The sequence below is a fragment of the Spinacia oleracea genome, chromosome 6 (assembly GCF_020520425.1).
Source record: "Spinacia oleracea cultivar Varoflay chromosome 6, BTI_SOV_V1, whole genome shotgun sequence".
NCBI lineage: Eukaryota > Viridiplantae > Streptophyta > Magnoliopsida > Caryophyllales > Amaranthaceae > Spinacia > Spinacia oleracea.
The window spans coordinates 140,475,147-140,490,200 of record NC_079492.1 but is presented as its reverse complement, the minus strand read 5'-3'; the positions used below and the strand labels follow the sequence as shown (position 1 = coordinate 140,490,200).

At 34.8% G+C, this 15,054-nt stretch overlaps 2 protein-coding genes across 10 annotated transcripts; one reads left to right on the top strand and one right to left on the bottom strand.

Moving 5' to 3' along the window:
• The first annotated feature begins 2,275 nt into the window (after nt 1-2,275).
• On the top strand, nt 2,276-8,827 carry LOC110778731 (uncharacterized). Of its 6 annotated transcripts, XM_056831449.1 has the most exons (12): nt 2,292-2,570; nt 3,030-3,098; nt 3,604-3,726; nt 3,822-3,901; nt 4,140-5,415; nt 5,565-5,683; nt 5,902-6,026; nt 6,486-6,585; nt 6,681-6,758; nt 6,979-7,062; nt 7,519-7,604; nt 8,411-8,827. In XM_056831449.1, exons 4-12 carry the CDS (start codon nt 3,899-3,901, stop codon nt 8,553-8,555), a joined length of 2,016 nt encoding a protein of 671 aa, XP_056687427.1. In that variant the 5' UTR covers nt 2,292-2,570; nt 3,030-3,098; nt 3,604-3,726; nt 3,822-3,898; the 3' UTR covers nt 8,556-8,827. The 6 variants fall into 6 exon arrangements, with proteins under 6 accessions (XP_021838989.1, XP_056687427.1, XP_056687425.1 ...); XM_056831447.1 differs by having other exon boundaries at nt 3,604-3,901; XM_056831448.1 differs by having other exon boundaries at nt 3,596-3,901.
• Nucleotides 8,828-9,141: 314 nt separating this feature from the next.
• On the bottom strand, nt 9,142-13,782 carry LOC110778709 (uncharacterized). Of its 4 annotated transcripts, none has more exons than XM_021983283.2 (3): nt 13,688-13,782; nt 10,669-12,508; nt 9,142-10,014 (listed from the first exon to the last, which is right to left on the bottom strand). In XM_021983283.2, exons 2-3 carry the CDS (start codon nt 12,490-12,492, stop codon nt 9,685-9,687), a joined length of 2,154 nt encoding a protein of 717 aa, XP_021838975.1. In that variant the 5' UTR covers nt 12,493-12,508; nt 13,688-13,782; the 3' UTR covers nt 9,142-9,684. The 4 variants fall into 4 exon arrangements, with proteins under 4 accessions (XP_021838975.1, XP_021838964.1, XP_021838958.1 ...); XM_021983272.2 differs by having other exon boundaries at nt 13,164-13,776; XM_021983266.2 differs by having other exon boundaries at nt 13,434-13,776.
• Between the last annotated feature and the right edge of the window lie 1,272 nt (nt 13,783-15,054).

The window sequence follows — 15,054 nt, the reverse complement described above, 5'->3', positions numbered from 1 at the left end:
AAATGTCCTTTATTCATTTTTAAATACATACTTTGTATTATGTACGGAGTAAAACGTAATTACAAAGAAATAAAATATAAAATAAAAATAAATTACTCTAGTATTACTCCCTCTGTCCCAGATTAGTTGTTACACTTCTAAATTAAGAATGACCCCACAATTATTATATTGTCTCTCTCTTCCCACTAACTTTTTTTTTGTCCCCACGCCCTCTCTCATTCAATTAAAAAATACCCCACTAACTCTTATCACATCTACTTTTTCAATAAAATAACAATTGATAACCAAACAACCACTTATCACCTAAAACTTTGTGCAAAGGTAAGTGTAACAACTAATTTGGGACAGAGGGAGTAATAAATTATTATTAATTATTAATTATTAATTATTAAAAATTAAAAATTATTAAATATTAACTATTAATTATTTATTATTAAATATTAACTATTAATTATTTATTATTAATTATTAGTTATTAGTTATTAATTATTAACTTTTAGTTATTACTCCATTTATTAGTTATTAATTATTAGTTATTAGTTATTAGTTATTAGTTATTAGTTATTAATTATTAATTATTAATTATTATTTTTAATTATTAATTATTAATTAGTAATTATTAATTATTAATTATTAATCATTAATCATTAATCATTAATCATTAATCATTAATCATTAATCATTAATTATTAATCATTAATCATTAATTATTAATTATTAATTACTAATTATTAATTATTAGTTAATTAGTAAAAAACAAGGACAAAAAAAGTAATTTAGATAGTGAAAAGCCAAAAGCCAACTCCAAAAATCTAGTGTTACTGGCCCTGTTTGGCAATTGGCTGTTGGCTGTTGGCTGTCGGCTGTTTTACTTGGCTGGTTTGACTGGCTGTTCAAGCTGGCTGCTTTTGTTGGCTGTTTGACCATGGATTGGTTACAAATATGTTTGGTAAAATCAGTTGTTGGATGTTGGCTGTAGCTACGTAAAATGACATTTAAGGACATTTAATGTCTTTTATTCATTTTTTAATACATACTGTGTATTGTGTACGGGTAAAAGGTAATTACAAATAAATAAAATATAAATTAAAAATAAATTACTTTATGCAATAGTAATAATAAATTATTATTTTAATTAATAATTACGGAGTAATAATTAATAACTAATAATAAATAATCAATGGTTAATAATTAATAATTAATTATAATTAAATTAATAATAATTAAATTAATAACAATTATTAATTATTATTTATTAATTAATCTTTAATAATTAATGATTAATTATTAATTAATTATTCACTTTTAGTTATTAGTAATTAATTAATACTCTGTAATTATTAATTATTAATATTAATTATTAATATTAATTATTAATATTAATTATTAATATTAATTATTAATTATTATTATTAATTATTAATTATTAATTACTAATTACTATTATTAATTTATTAATTATTAATTACTAATTACTAATTACTAATTACTAATTACTAATTACTAATCACTAATCACTAATCACTAATCATTAATCACTAATCATTAATAATTAATAATTAATAATTAATAATTAATAATTAATAATTAATAATTAATAATTAATAATTAATAATTAATTATTAATTATTAATTATTAATTATTCATTATTAATTAATTAGTAAAAAACAAGGATAAAAAAGTAATTTAGATAGTGAAAAGCCAAAAGCCAACTCCAAAAAGCTAGTGTTACTAGCTTTTCATTTTTGGCGAAAAAGCTGGCTTTTCAGCAAGCTAAAAAGCCAGTTACCAAACATATTTTTTGGCTGTTTGACCAGATTAAAAAGCCAACAGCCAACAGCCAACCAAAAAGCCAGCAAAAAGCCATTTGCCAAACAAGGCCACTAGCTTTTTCATTTTTGGCGGAAAAGATGGTTTTTCATCAAGCTAAAAAGCCAGTTACCAAACATATTTTTTAGCTGTTTGACCAGATTAAAAAGCCAACAGCCAAAAACCAACCAAAAAGCCAGCAAAAAACCACTTGCCAAACAAGGCCAAAGACATGACCCGACTTTGACACAACGAGTCGACGACACATGGGCTTAAGTCATGTATACGCATGCCGCCTTTGAGATTTTCAACCCGACCTGACCCGACACAAGACAAATAAATCTGATATGAGATGGAATTGTATAGTCCCAAAACAATGAAACATGTGGACACGACCTAAAACATGATCCGACCCACAAACATTGTTAGCTTGAGCCTTGAGGGGTTGAGGACTTGAGGTAAGCAATTTTTTTTATAAAGTTCTAAAAAAATACCACCGCGAAAAAAAGGAAAATAATATTATCTGTTCTGTTCCTCTGCTGAGCAATTAAGCAAAATCATATTCCAATTAGATTAGAAACTTTTCATTTGCCCATATAAAAATGCGCTTCGTTCAGCACTTCAATTAATCGAGTTATTATTCCCACTATTTTAATTTTAAACCCTAACAAAAACCCAGCAATTTTGTTTGCTGAAACAATTGAACTCTTAAGATTTTCACGGAGATGCTTTCTGCTGCTACTGGGTCAACTTCATTCAGGTTTGAGCAATTTAAACACCCTTCTACACAATTAATTTAGATTCAAAATCCGAACCTTTGACATTGATGCATTTGAAGTTCATTAGCTTTTATACACAGTAGAAGTTATTGTTAATTAATCATAATTTTGTTTGTAATCTGGACTTCGGTGTGATATCCCACTATATTTCTGCAACATTTCATTGATTGAATGTCTTGGTTTAGCTGTTTTTGTGATGAAATATTGACGCTTGAAAAAATTGTGATTAAAATACTGATGGGCAAATATTCAAGTTGGGTTGTAATGGGATATAGACATATTCGGAGTAGTTATTTGTGTAATACCTCGTTCATTCTGTTTATAAATGCCATTGGGTATACGGTGAAAATCCCCGCTATTTATAAATGCCATTGGCTATGAATTGGATGGAGGATGTTGAAGATTGTATAATGATTTTTTGCATTCTGTAATTAAACCAGGGAGCTTGTTTCTTTGATGGTTTTTCTGTACCAATGTGGATAGCTGGGAGGGGAGTGACACTGTGAGAGGTAAACACATCTTGCTAAACCATGTCTGTCTGAGTTTATATTATATACTTTGTTTCTCATAATCTCTTATGGGCTATTGATTATTTGCACAGCGGTATATCACACATCTTTGGTCAATTATGATTTTGTTATGTCTATAAACTTAAATGCCTGCTGTTTCAAAGTTTAGGCTTGACAATTGTCTCTTTACAAGTTCCGTGAATGTGAGAGAGTTACTTCAGCATGTATAAATGTAGTTCCATTCTCATAAGCCGTGCTATTAGGAACCAACAAGATAGAATTTTATTTGGATTTTAGTTTAAATCTCATATTAACCAGGGTAAAATATTGCAAAGTGGTAGCTGATCTATCTGTTAATTGGGGATAGTTAGTATACGAAGCTGTTAATTGAAATGGTGATGTTCTTTTTCCTACCTTTCTCATAAGGTTTGCTTGTTCTGTTCAAGTTAATCACTGAACAATAAGGTTTTTGGTTGGTGTTTTCTTATAATGATTAGTTTGTCAGATCCAGTGTATGAAAAGGCGCGTCTAGGCGATAGAGGGCAAGCGTTTTTTTTGTTCTAGGCGAGGCACATTCAAAGGGGCGCACCGAAGCGTGGCCAAGCACAACAAGACCCCTTTCACCTTGGTGTGCCTTGAGCTTTTTTATACATTGGTCAAACCAGGGGGAATATCTCTACGTGTGCTTTTGACATCTTATTACTTCTCTTTTCTCTTTTGTAGGATATATAAGTATGTTTTTGAAAATGTAGGAGCTTGGGAGGGGTTTCAGCGTTCTAACAACTTAATATCAGCTCATCATGGTTCTTCAAGTCATCCTATCTATTCATATTATTACCTTTCCCCGTTTGAGATTTTGCTGTTTATATTGTTACTTTCTGCTCAACAGGTCTCCTGTTTATAATTTGAGTTTGATATATGCCACAAAAAAATTGAGTATAGGAGAACAATAGAACATATATTTGACATGTATGCATATATAACTGCTTGGTAATGCATGTTATGTCAATGATCATAATAGTCTTCGTTTTCTCTTGCCAGAGTTCCTCTGCAGTGACTTGTAAGATACAGAGTATGGTGAAGTCTTACAAAAACCCCTCTCACAGTCAGCAATCAATAAAATTCGGGGCTAAACCACTTAAGGGTCCTTGCGTTGAGATTGCTGATGAAAGTGATGTACACATTTCATCAAATGACAACAACCATGCAAGGGAAAACTTGACATCACAGTCTCCTGAGATTCTGAGTACAAATGATCTCATATCCGCAGTGGGACACATATGGGATTGTGCTAGTCGCTCTCTTGCACGTAACCAACCGAAAGCAAGCTTTGACCGCTCAGGCACTATTTGTCAAAAGGAAAATGATTCATGTTTACTGGCTGGGAATGATAATTTTAGCCTAGTTAATTCCTTAGACAGCAGATGCCTTCATGTTGACTTAAACTCTACCAGCTATTTTTCGTGCATCATGCATCGAAGTTTGAAGTTCGTTAGAGCAACTCGGAGAACGCATTATATCCTATGTAATGACCATTTTGTTGATAATTTTTTTTCGAGAAGAGAAAATGATAGTTCCGTTAAGAATGATGTCTGGTTGAAAGGGAAGACTCTTACAAACGTTGGAACTCTTTACAGCTTAATGAATAGATATGGATGGATGAGCCAAATTTCAATTTCACCAAAGCTTCCTATGCCTGTGTCCTATGAGGCCAAGAAGATTATTGAGGCCTTCGCCTCCAAGGCTGTTGTCCGTCATTATTGTCCCGTATCAGGAAATGAAGTGAGTTCTAGCAATGCGGAGACTGGAAATATTGAGATGTGTGTTGATACACCCAACTTCAAGGATCTATCCTCTGGTGGAAGTGATGAAACCATGCATAGAAAAGCATCTGAGTCCTTTTTGTATACAGAGAATCTCCTTCTTGGGGTCCAGAAAAAACATTTTGCAGCCAGTATGCCTATGGCTTTGAGTTTGGAACTGCATCTGGATGACCATGTGAGCACTTCAGCTCCAGATTCTACTCATGAGCCAACTAAGCTCAGTGTGGAGGGCGATCATTGCACGGAGAATGAAATGAGAATATGTGAGAATATCAATTCTCAACAGAAATATCAAAGTGAGAGCTGCTCAGCTGTAACAAACAAGCCTCATCCATTACTAGCTAAACAAGAGCATGCTGTTTCAGGCGCCTTGGCTGGCATAGTTGTTAGTCTATGTTTACATCCAATAGATACAATTAAAACTATCGTTCAATCTTGTCAACCTGGACAGAAATCTATTTGTTACATAGGGAAAACAGTACTTTCTGAGAGAGGTATGATGTGTTCTAATGAAATTTGTATTGCTTTCCTATCTCTTTTTCTCATTCAGGCAAGAGTTGGGTTCCATTTTATCTGTTGTTTCAGTATTCTATTTGTTACGTAAGAAGTATTTTTTTCATATTGGAGCTGGATTCTTTTTCAGGATTACCTGGACTATATCGTGGAATAACTAGCAACGTCACCACATCTGCACCTATTTCTGCCATCTACACCTTCACATATGAATCAGTGAAGGAATTCTTGCTTCCATCTGTTGCAAAGGTCTCTTCTTGCATAATCTTCATTATATATTTGTTTATCTGATTGAAACTTCGCTTGATTAGGTTTCACAGTTGCTGGTATTTCAAAATTTAGCTGAGTTAGATGAATTGTTTTACTCTAGCTTCTGTATTTTCATTCCAGTGCTTTATAGGCTTCTGTTCCCTTTTATTTTTCATCATAGTTTCCTCATGTAAAGCCTGATTATTTATTGCTTACAGGAATATCAGTCTGTTGCTCATTGCACTGCAGGTGGTTGTGCAAGTATAGCTACATCAGTTGTGTTTACTCCCAGTGAGCGTATAAAGCAGCAGATGCAAGTCAACTTAAAGTATCAAAACTGCTGGTATTTTGCTATTATCCCTGTCTAATGATGTTCATGTTGTACAGTTGTAATTTGTTGACTGCTTAGACTTCAGGTTTCCTAAATCAATGTACATAGTACATTTGATGGCTGACCAACCATGCAATTTGGTGATGCTTTGAAAATAAACTTCTCTGTGAAACTCTCCACTGTAAATCAAAGTTTCTGGGAATCTTTTCTCACCTCCATATGGCACAATATGTTAGATATGTCAAATGTGTGGCTCGATGTGTTTTGCTACCTTGTTAAGCAGTCTCGTGCTGTAAATAGTACTTAATGAACCTTTGAGTTATTGTAACTTTGTGGAGCATCTTAAAAGGCAGGAAAAGAATAACTTATGCAATCCTTTACTCTTATCCAAAATGAAGTCATTTGGTTTGTTCATCTTCTCAGAAACAGCTATTAAAGGATTAAGCTTGTGTTATGTTTGTCTATTTCCAGGAATGCAGTGCAGAGAATCATCGACACTGGAGGTCTACGTTCTCTGTACACTGGTTGGGGTGCTGTACTCTGCAGGAATGTACCACACTCAATCATCAAAGTGAGGCCTTATATCAATCTAAATTTTCTTACATTTTATCCTTCATTTATCTCCAAGAAGGCAAATTATTCAGGGTTTTATTCTTATCTATGCAGTTTTACACATATGAAAGCCTGAAGCAAATGCTTATGTCATCACAACCACACAATAAACAACCTAGTACTTCGCAAACGGTTTGTTCAATGTTCACTTTTGCTTGTAGACTTGCGTCCTGCACATTTAAGTTTGGTATTCTTATAGAGCTCGCTCAGCTATTTGTTTTTTTAGTGTGCTTGAACTGTTTTATTGAAGAATATTGATTGAGCAAGAAAATAGATGTATGAGGTTTACTTATTTTCCCATTGCTAACACATGGTTTACCTACTTATCCCTTGATCTGAAATCCGTGTACAGCTGTTATGTGGAGGACTGGCTGGATCAACTGCTGCTTTGTTTTCTACTCCATTTGATGTGGTGAAAACCAGATTACAAACTCAGGTCTGTTGGCAACTCATATATGTTTTAGCTAAACTCCCGTAGTCTATAATTCAAGCCAGGTCATAATGTATACTCCCTCTGTCCAGAATTAATAGTCTCGAATCTCTCAATGCTCAACTCCCGATCCCCCATAATTAAGGATTCGTCACGATTTCACTAAGATATCCTTTATGATAGTTGCTTTTTTTATCCTCTCTCGAACACTCCATTTAAGTGAGAGTATGTTTTGAAATCTGAACATATCTAGTTTTAGCTTATCCCTGGATAGTATATGGGTATGGGATTATCAATTTTAGAAAAACAGTGTAAATATTATAAGAACCATATGATGCGAGCATTGGAGCTGAGAACTTGAGTTGTCCCAATAGGATATCATGTTTAAGCTAGAGTTTGATTGTTGTCTTTTACTGTACTTGACATAATACTGATTGTGACAAAGAACTTTTATTGAAGCAGATTCCTGGATCTACACAGAGATATCGTAGCATTCTTAACGCCCTTCAAGATATCCAGGAGCATGAAGGTTTTAGAGGCCTTTACAGGTACCAACTTCTGAGCAGTTTTCTTTTTGGGCAATTATAATGGGGTTCAAACTATCAAATATATGGATCTTATTGTGGTGGGTCTTGAACATTGCCTCGGAATTTTCTGTATCGTGTTTTGAGAATTGTTTTTCATATTGAAAAGCCAAAAAGCACAGGCTAGTTTTATTTCACAAACTGCTTATCCTATTGTGTGATCCCTGGAAGTCATGGTGAATCATAATCTTTTTTGCCCTTGGCTTTTGTAGCTTTATAATTTTTATTTCAAAACTTTGACTTAAAGATTAAGCAAAAAAAAAAACAATGTGCTTCAATTATTACAAAAACACAAAAGAGAAGCCTAAGAAGAATGAGAAAGTTGGATGGTTTTCCTCTTCAAGCACCAAACATTCAAAATTTCACACTTATACCATGTTTAAGAACTAAGTTAGTTGGAAATGTATGGGAAAGTTAAATTGGGAATACTATAAAATAAAAAAATAGAAAATATTCCTTATTTATATTTCACATGTTTGGTTGTTACTAAGGAAAACTATTGAAAAACAAGTGATTTTACGCAATTTTCTGCTGCTTGGCTTGTAAGAAGTAAAAACAAGCGAAAATGCTAAACTAAATTGACCAACGGAAAAATTATTTGCTCACATATGTCTACTTTTGCTGTTTTGTCATAGTTTCCGTCCCGGTAAACATAATAGAGAATAATAGTTTTACGAAAATACTTTTTTATTTTCTTTTCCTTGTCAATTATAAGTTCCATCTTCACCGTATGGGAATTTTCTGATCAAAGTCAGGGCTTTTGATATCAGGGGCTTGATTCCGAGGCTTGCTATGTATATGTCCCAAGGAGCATTGTTTTTTGCTTCATATGAATTTTTGAAGAGTTTTTCACGAAAATCAGAGATGTTGCAGCATAAACAGGATAGCAATGACGATCCACTATTGTCATTATGAGCATTACAAGATTGAAACTCATTCATTCATTTGTTTATCTGTTTGACAGAGTGGTACACTCATTTTTGCTCAAAGATGTAAATCAAATTCACTGCTTCACCGAGTTCATATATATAATAGAGTGAGCTTTGGAAGTTACATTCACAATTTTATTGTATAGATTCTGTACAAAATGTAAAACTCCGAGAGAAATGTTGTACACCGGCGTATACTTGAGCAAGCAAGAGTCCTATTTTTGTTCAGAGCAAGTAATTGCATATTGCAAGTTGAAACCTTCTCCTGTTCTTGTTCTTTTGACTTCTTTGTTTTTTACTTTTAGTTTTTTTATCCTCTCTTCTACTTTCTATAGAAAAGAAATAATCAAATCAGTAAATAGAAACAACCCTTTTGGAATGAATTAAAATGATACACATGCCCATAAGAGAATTGACCGGCTTGGCGTTTCTGGCTGCTATTGGTGACACGGTATGAGGTTGACACAGAACTCGGACCTTACAACGCTACAAGTAATCAAACCTGTAGTTGATAGACCTTCAGTTTCAGAGTTCACAGCCAAAGAATGATGAAGAAATCAGCCACAATCCAATGACTAAAAGCAGAATGGCATTCTGCATAAAATACTTATCATAAGATTTATTACATTATTTGCAATATATATCTGCTAAAATACAACAGCTTTTCTTTTTGGCTCCAAATTCTACCGTGACCTTATGTTTGGAACCATAACACTCAACTAGTCTCTTTCTCTAATGCTCTATAACTTACAAAATTGAATTTAGATGACAAGGAGATTAAAAAAGAAATACAAAAACAAAAGTAAGGTACAAGAAAATGAAAAATAAAAGGAGAAACCTATCTATTCCGCCTAAAATGATCAGATGATCTTACCCCTCACTATGGTCTACCAAATATAGACAGTATATTTCCTTTCTGAAAGTCTTGCTACTGAACAAATACACCAAGTTTACTCTCCGCTTTCAGAACATCTTCGGAGGTTTTGACATGTAAACTTTACCAGTGGTCCTTCACGCTTCTCCATTCAGGATCAGATGTAAAATTTGCAATTTGGCCCTGAAATGCAAGAGTTATGCAGATTTTGTTTCCAGTTTTAGTAATAAAACTAAATGAGCTACACTCGGGCAATAGGAGAAAAGGGTGGATTGAGCACAAAAGATGGCTGATGTGCTTCAGCTGTCTTTGCAACTTTCTTCTTTTCCTCTTCTGTAACTGCTTCAATCAAGATCTTCACTTCATCCTCAACCAGGACCTTCAAGGAGCTACACTGCAACAACTCTTTGTTTTTCTCTTGCTCAACCAAGCTGGAAGCTTCTGTTGTGTGCATTATAGCAACACAGACTGCAAAAGCCTGTAATATTGATAGTTGTGCATGGAAGTCTACTGCATATTTCCCCTTCTCGGTGATTGTTATGGTCAAAGCTGGCATGTTTTCTTTTCCTCCCTATAAAAGAAATTTCAGTTTTGCATCAAACCTCCAGGTGAAAAAAAAATATTAAAATTAGAAGACAAAAATTCGAAGGTATTTGACTATTTGTGTGTCACATCCCCTCGACACTGCCAGGAGATTTATGTTACTGACATCAAGTTCTGGTTTCTGGGTTTGTGGCGCTCAATTAAGTTTTAAGGCACACTTAGGGAGGCAGATCCACAGAGGCTGCTTTTGCTATATTTATGACACCGGTTTGCTTACTCCCAGAAAGTGCAGGCCTTTCTATTACACTTTTCAATAACAGTTTTTGGGTAAACAATTGATAAGTGCTTAAGCTAAACTATCAGGTGAACTGGACCGATCTTACAAGAATGCGGAAAGACAACAATAAGGGGACTTGGTCCTTGAAGTGAGGGCGTACACTTCACAAAAGTAATGTAAACATAATGATCATCACCAACTTCTATTACAGTTAACAGTGAGAAAGTAGACCAGTTTTGTATGCATCATGTTGGGTAATTTAGGGTTCTACCCTATGTAATAACTAAAGGGTGTCATTGATTTCAAAAAGATACAAAAATGCAAACAGGAAAAGCCAATGAAACATTGATAATAAATATTCTCATTTGAAAAAGTCTCAAGATTTTGCATAAGAAAAGAAATTACCTGAACATAGAGATTGAGAGGCTGACCCCTGTCTAAAAGGGAATGCTCATACATGCATTGAGTACTTGGATTGCCAAAGACAACAAGCGGGCAAGCCATATCCCATCCACCACAATCGCAGCCTCCACCCAACCTCCATCTATCGAGCAATGGAGAAGCCCCTCTACTTTCATCACTACTTGGCAAACCATGGTTCCCCAATGGGGTCACTACATTCACCTTTACATGGTTATTATCATCATGCATGTCCTTTGTCACTAGGTCACTAAGTTTATCCCCCCTTTTATATTTTAAGCTCTCTCTTTTCTCAAAGGGAACTTGAACAACAACAGCTGCAATTTCAAAGCTTGGCCTCAAATCCGCTTGGGTCCACGGGTAAGGAGTCGAGAAATCTGCACTGCAACGGTCAGCTGCATTTGTGGTTGGCAGTCTAGGCTTCGAAAGACCAAATAAATCATCCAATTCAATATTTCCTTCTGCCAAACTTTCAGTAGAAACACCCAAAGGTTTGAAATTTTCAGGGCAGTTGATCTCTTCTTCAGCAGTAACACTTTTCCTTGCATGAGCAATGTCATACATCACGAATTCTGTCATCATCGAGTTGCTAAAAGCTCCACCGCCTCGTAACTCTGAACACAAGTAACATTGTACCTGCATCTGACCAACCATGGGAGAATCTTTGTTGCTATACTTGATTCCCCAACCACTTGCGTTACTTCTCTTTTTTCCCTGAACAGAATGAAAAGTATACACCCAGTTAAGTGCATTTTCTGCCTTCCATGTTTTCGCCACAAATAAATCCTCAGAGTGTGCCATTGAGAACTCAAAATATGGGACTCCATGCTTCTGTTCCATCTTGAGATTGCCTCTGAGATGAGCAGGTGAGCATGGTGGGATAACCTGCTGCGGTTCTTTCCTTACAGGCGGGGTTCCTGCAGCCTCCACATTTGGCACCACACTTGAAAAATCATTTAATAAGGATTTCCTTAGAGTTTTAGTTTTCCCAATATCTGCTAAGCTGGATAATTTGGCATCATACGAAGGTGTTCGATGAGATTTAGACTTTGTAAATGGGTCAAACATCTTTTTGAAACGGGTTTTTGGGCTTTCTTTGGTTTTATCCCCTTCTGAATGAGTTGGGGAATGTGGCATTGCAAGCTTGGCAGAGAGAGACTTGTTCAAACTCAGAGAGTCTCTCTCCTTGAGGGCATTAGCATTGTTCGAAGGACTCCTCACTTTTTCACATTTGAACTTCTGATTTTCCATTGAGTCCCTCTGAGCACATGCCCCCGAATCGCTCTGTCGCTCTTTCAAATTCATAAAACACGGTTGTCTAGGAAGCTTAGCAGAAGAAGATACTGAATCTGAAGTTAATGATATAGTTGATGATCTCTTTTGTTCAGTCTCAGCTTGAACTTCCTCATCTGAACCACAAATAGAATCTAGAATACTAAAGGAGAAGGGTGTCTCACTATTGACTGAAAACTCAACTTTCTTTCGCCCACCTCGAGTTTCTGGCTTCCCAAATCTCCTATCTGTGGAGCTCTGATACACTGAGCCGCGCCTCAGAAAATCATTGCATTCCAACTCAACATCCCCTGATGGCAGATTCTTACAAGAAACACTTCGATAGTTCCGAAACTTAATCTCTGTAAATCCTTCCTTTTCTAAGCTTATCTCATAATCTTCGTTTTTAGAACTGCGTCTTCCCTTTCTAATCCTACGCTCACTCCTTTTCGGGTGCTGTGGGGAGGGAAGAACAGTTCTAGGGCTCTGATCTACTTTGCAGTATTTATCAAATTCCAATTCCATGTTTACACCCATTGATGCATCTATAATTCTGTAAGAAAGAAGGGGAATATATAACAGAATCAGGATAAGCATTAATCATCACAATATATGTAACTATAAAAGGAAAGAATACCATAATCAACAATTCAACATTAATTGACAAAGTTTGCAGGCAGACAATATTCAGATACATCGAAACAAAACAAACAGAGTTCTCTATCTTAAGATTGGATGCAAACGAGTACCCTCGGCCCTCGGGATCCTCTAATTTGCATCCCCAAGACCTAGAATCGAATCCCGTCTACATTACTGCCTTTTGCGGCTCTCTATAACAAAAGAAGCAAAATCAACTCCAAATCAGGAAACTATCATCCTTATCAGGCTCTCTATAATTAGGCATTTGTATTATTAACCTATAAAATCAATCATAATTAAGAAACCACAACATTATGCAGTCAATTGAAAGTACCATTATATCACCCATTTCCCATTTTTGCTGAAAATACCAGAAACATATAGAAAGTTCCAGACAACAATCTGGGTTTAAAGTCTCAGAAAGTTTAAGGGCGGAAAAACAGCAATTTAACCCCAAAAGATATGATTTTTAAGGGTTCTTAACGTCTTACATTATACATATTGTGCAATAAGCAACCAAAATAAGAGACAAATATAGTAATAAAGCAGAAATTAGTACCATAAATTACCTTTAATTACACTTGCATTTCAAGCCAGGATAAAAAAAAGAATGGCTCATTATTTTGTTCTAGCAAATGGGTATACCCCACATCAGATCTCACAGCATTGAACTCAAAGAAATACAACTTCAAATCATTTCATTCCAATTTCAACTTCAAGCCATTAACAAGAAATAACCCACTTGAGCAACCAATCAAAACATCCCATAAAAGTGGTTTCTCAGAAAAACAATTAGAAGAACTGAAGAAGAACACAGGCAAACAATAATGAAGTATTACCCAGAAAAAAAGTGTGTTTTTAGAGAGAGAAACTAATGAAAGAAAGGTAGAGGGAGGATGAGCATGCCTTGTAGTCAGGAAGAGAGATTTAGGAGAGAGAAAGAGGAGAAGAGAGACAATGAGCAGTTGTGGGGTTCAATTGATGTCCATTAAAGTAAGCAAGAAAACCATGCCCTTCTCATTCAACTCATCATTTTGCTAGTATTGCTACTATGCTACTGAAATTAGTGATGTTTTATTATTTTGGCACTTACCTCTCTTTTTCACTTTAAATTTCTTATTGAACATTTTGGGGGCAATTCCCATCTTTCAAGATTCAAAGATGCCATTTTTCGGTTCTGGAGATGCACAGTCATTACTGCTGGATTGTGAATTTGTACAGAAAAAAGACAATCTTACCCCTCTAGCTTCAATAGATTATTGGTGGCCAAGGGTGTGCACAATCCGATCCAATTCAGAACTCATACCATAATACTCCCTCCGTATTTATTTAAGAGATACACTTGGTCGGGCACGGGTATTAAGAAAAAGAATTGAATGAAATAAAGTAATAAAACAAGTAGGGTTGGGTAGATATTTTAATAAATAAAACAAGTGGGGACCATGTCATTTTAGGGGATGGTGGTGGGGTGGGGTGTAAATAGATTATTTAATTAGATGGTGGGGTTGATAAGTTACCAAAAATAGCAAGTGTATCTCTTAAATAAATACGGTCGGAAAAGGCAAGTGTATCTCTTAAAAAAAAAATACAGAGGGAGTAGATCGGAACCAGAGATTACAATTTTTTGGCCAGTCGTTAGTCCTTGAAATACCTTGATGTCGATTTTTGAAGCCTCTCCGGTCCTTTAAAATACCTTTTTTTATTTGTATCGGCCAAATCATATCCGATTACCTTAATATGTGATATGCTTTGAAAATTACATTACATTCATTCTTTTCTTAATAATTTAATGCTCAAAACCTACGCATTTACACTTTTTAGTGAAAGTAAACTTGGATATGTCTTGATCAACATTGAGTCTGTGGAATATTTAGGATATATATAGAATGCAACAAACAATTTTGTGATAGAAAAAATCACTTAAAAATAAGAAGTTGAATCATGAAATCTGTCCAAAACAGACCGGTTCAGGGGGAAAATCATTATAATACTCGGTCCACCAAAATTGGTGATTCTAGCCCGGAGTTGGATTACTGCACTACCCCATTAATTACGATTTAAGTATGCATCCAGACATATTTGGTTGATGAGCCTTTTGGGCTAGGAAGTTAGATATGAGATAGGTCAATTTTAATTTAAGTTAGTTTTAAGTCATCTAGTTTCGAGTGTGGTGCTAATAATTACGGGTGGTAGGATGCGAAGGATAGATATTACTATAAGACTTGTAATTTATGGAGTCACAAACTCACAAAATGGAAATGAGGCGACCTCCAATAGATTAGATCGGAGGGTAATACAGTAACTACATGTAAGGCTGTAAGCAAGTCCAAGTAAGGGGAGATGCGGTTGGATATTTAAAAGGGGGCAATTGCTGCAATTGTCATTATCTTATTAATTAATAAATAATTTAATATTCCGAATATTAAGACAATTATTAATAATGACAACCTCAACTATTTT

Coding starts and splice junctions, on each gene's coding strand:
- LOC110778709 (XM_021983283.2), bottom strand. CDS start 12,492: ATGGGTGTAAACATGGAATTGGAATTTGATAAATACTGCAAAGTAGAT. Junction 10,015..10,668: donor CTCTCAATCTCTATGTTCAG/GTAATTTCTTTT, acceptor TTTCTTTTATAG/GGAGGAAAAGAAAACATGCC.
- LOC110778731 (XM_056831450.1), top strand. Junction 6,586..6,680: donor TACCACACTCAATCATCAAA/GTGAGGCCTTAT, acceptor TTATCTATGCAG/TTTTACACATATGAAAGCCT. Junction 7,605..8,410: donor GGTTTTAGAGGCCTTTACAG/GTACCAACTTCT, acceptor TTTTGATATCAG/GGGCTTGATTCCGAGGCTTG.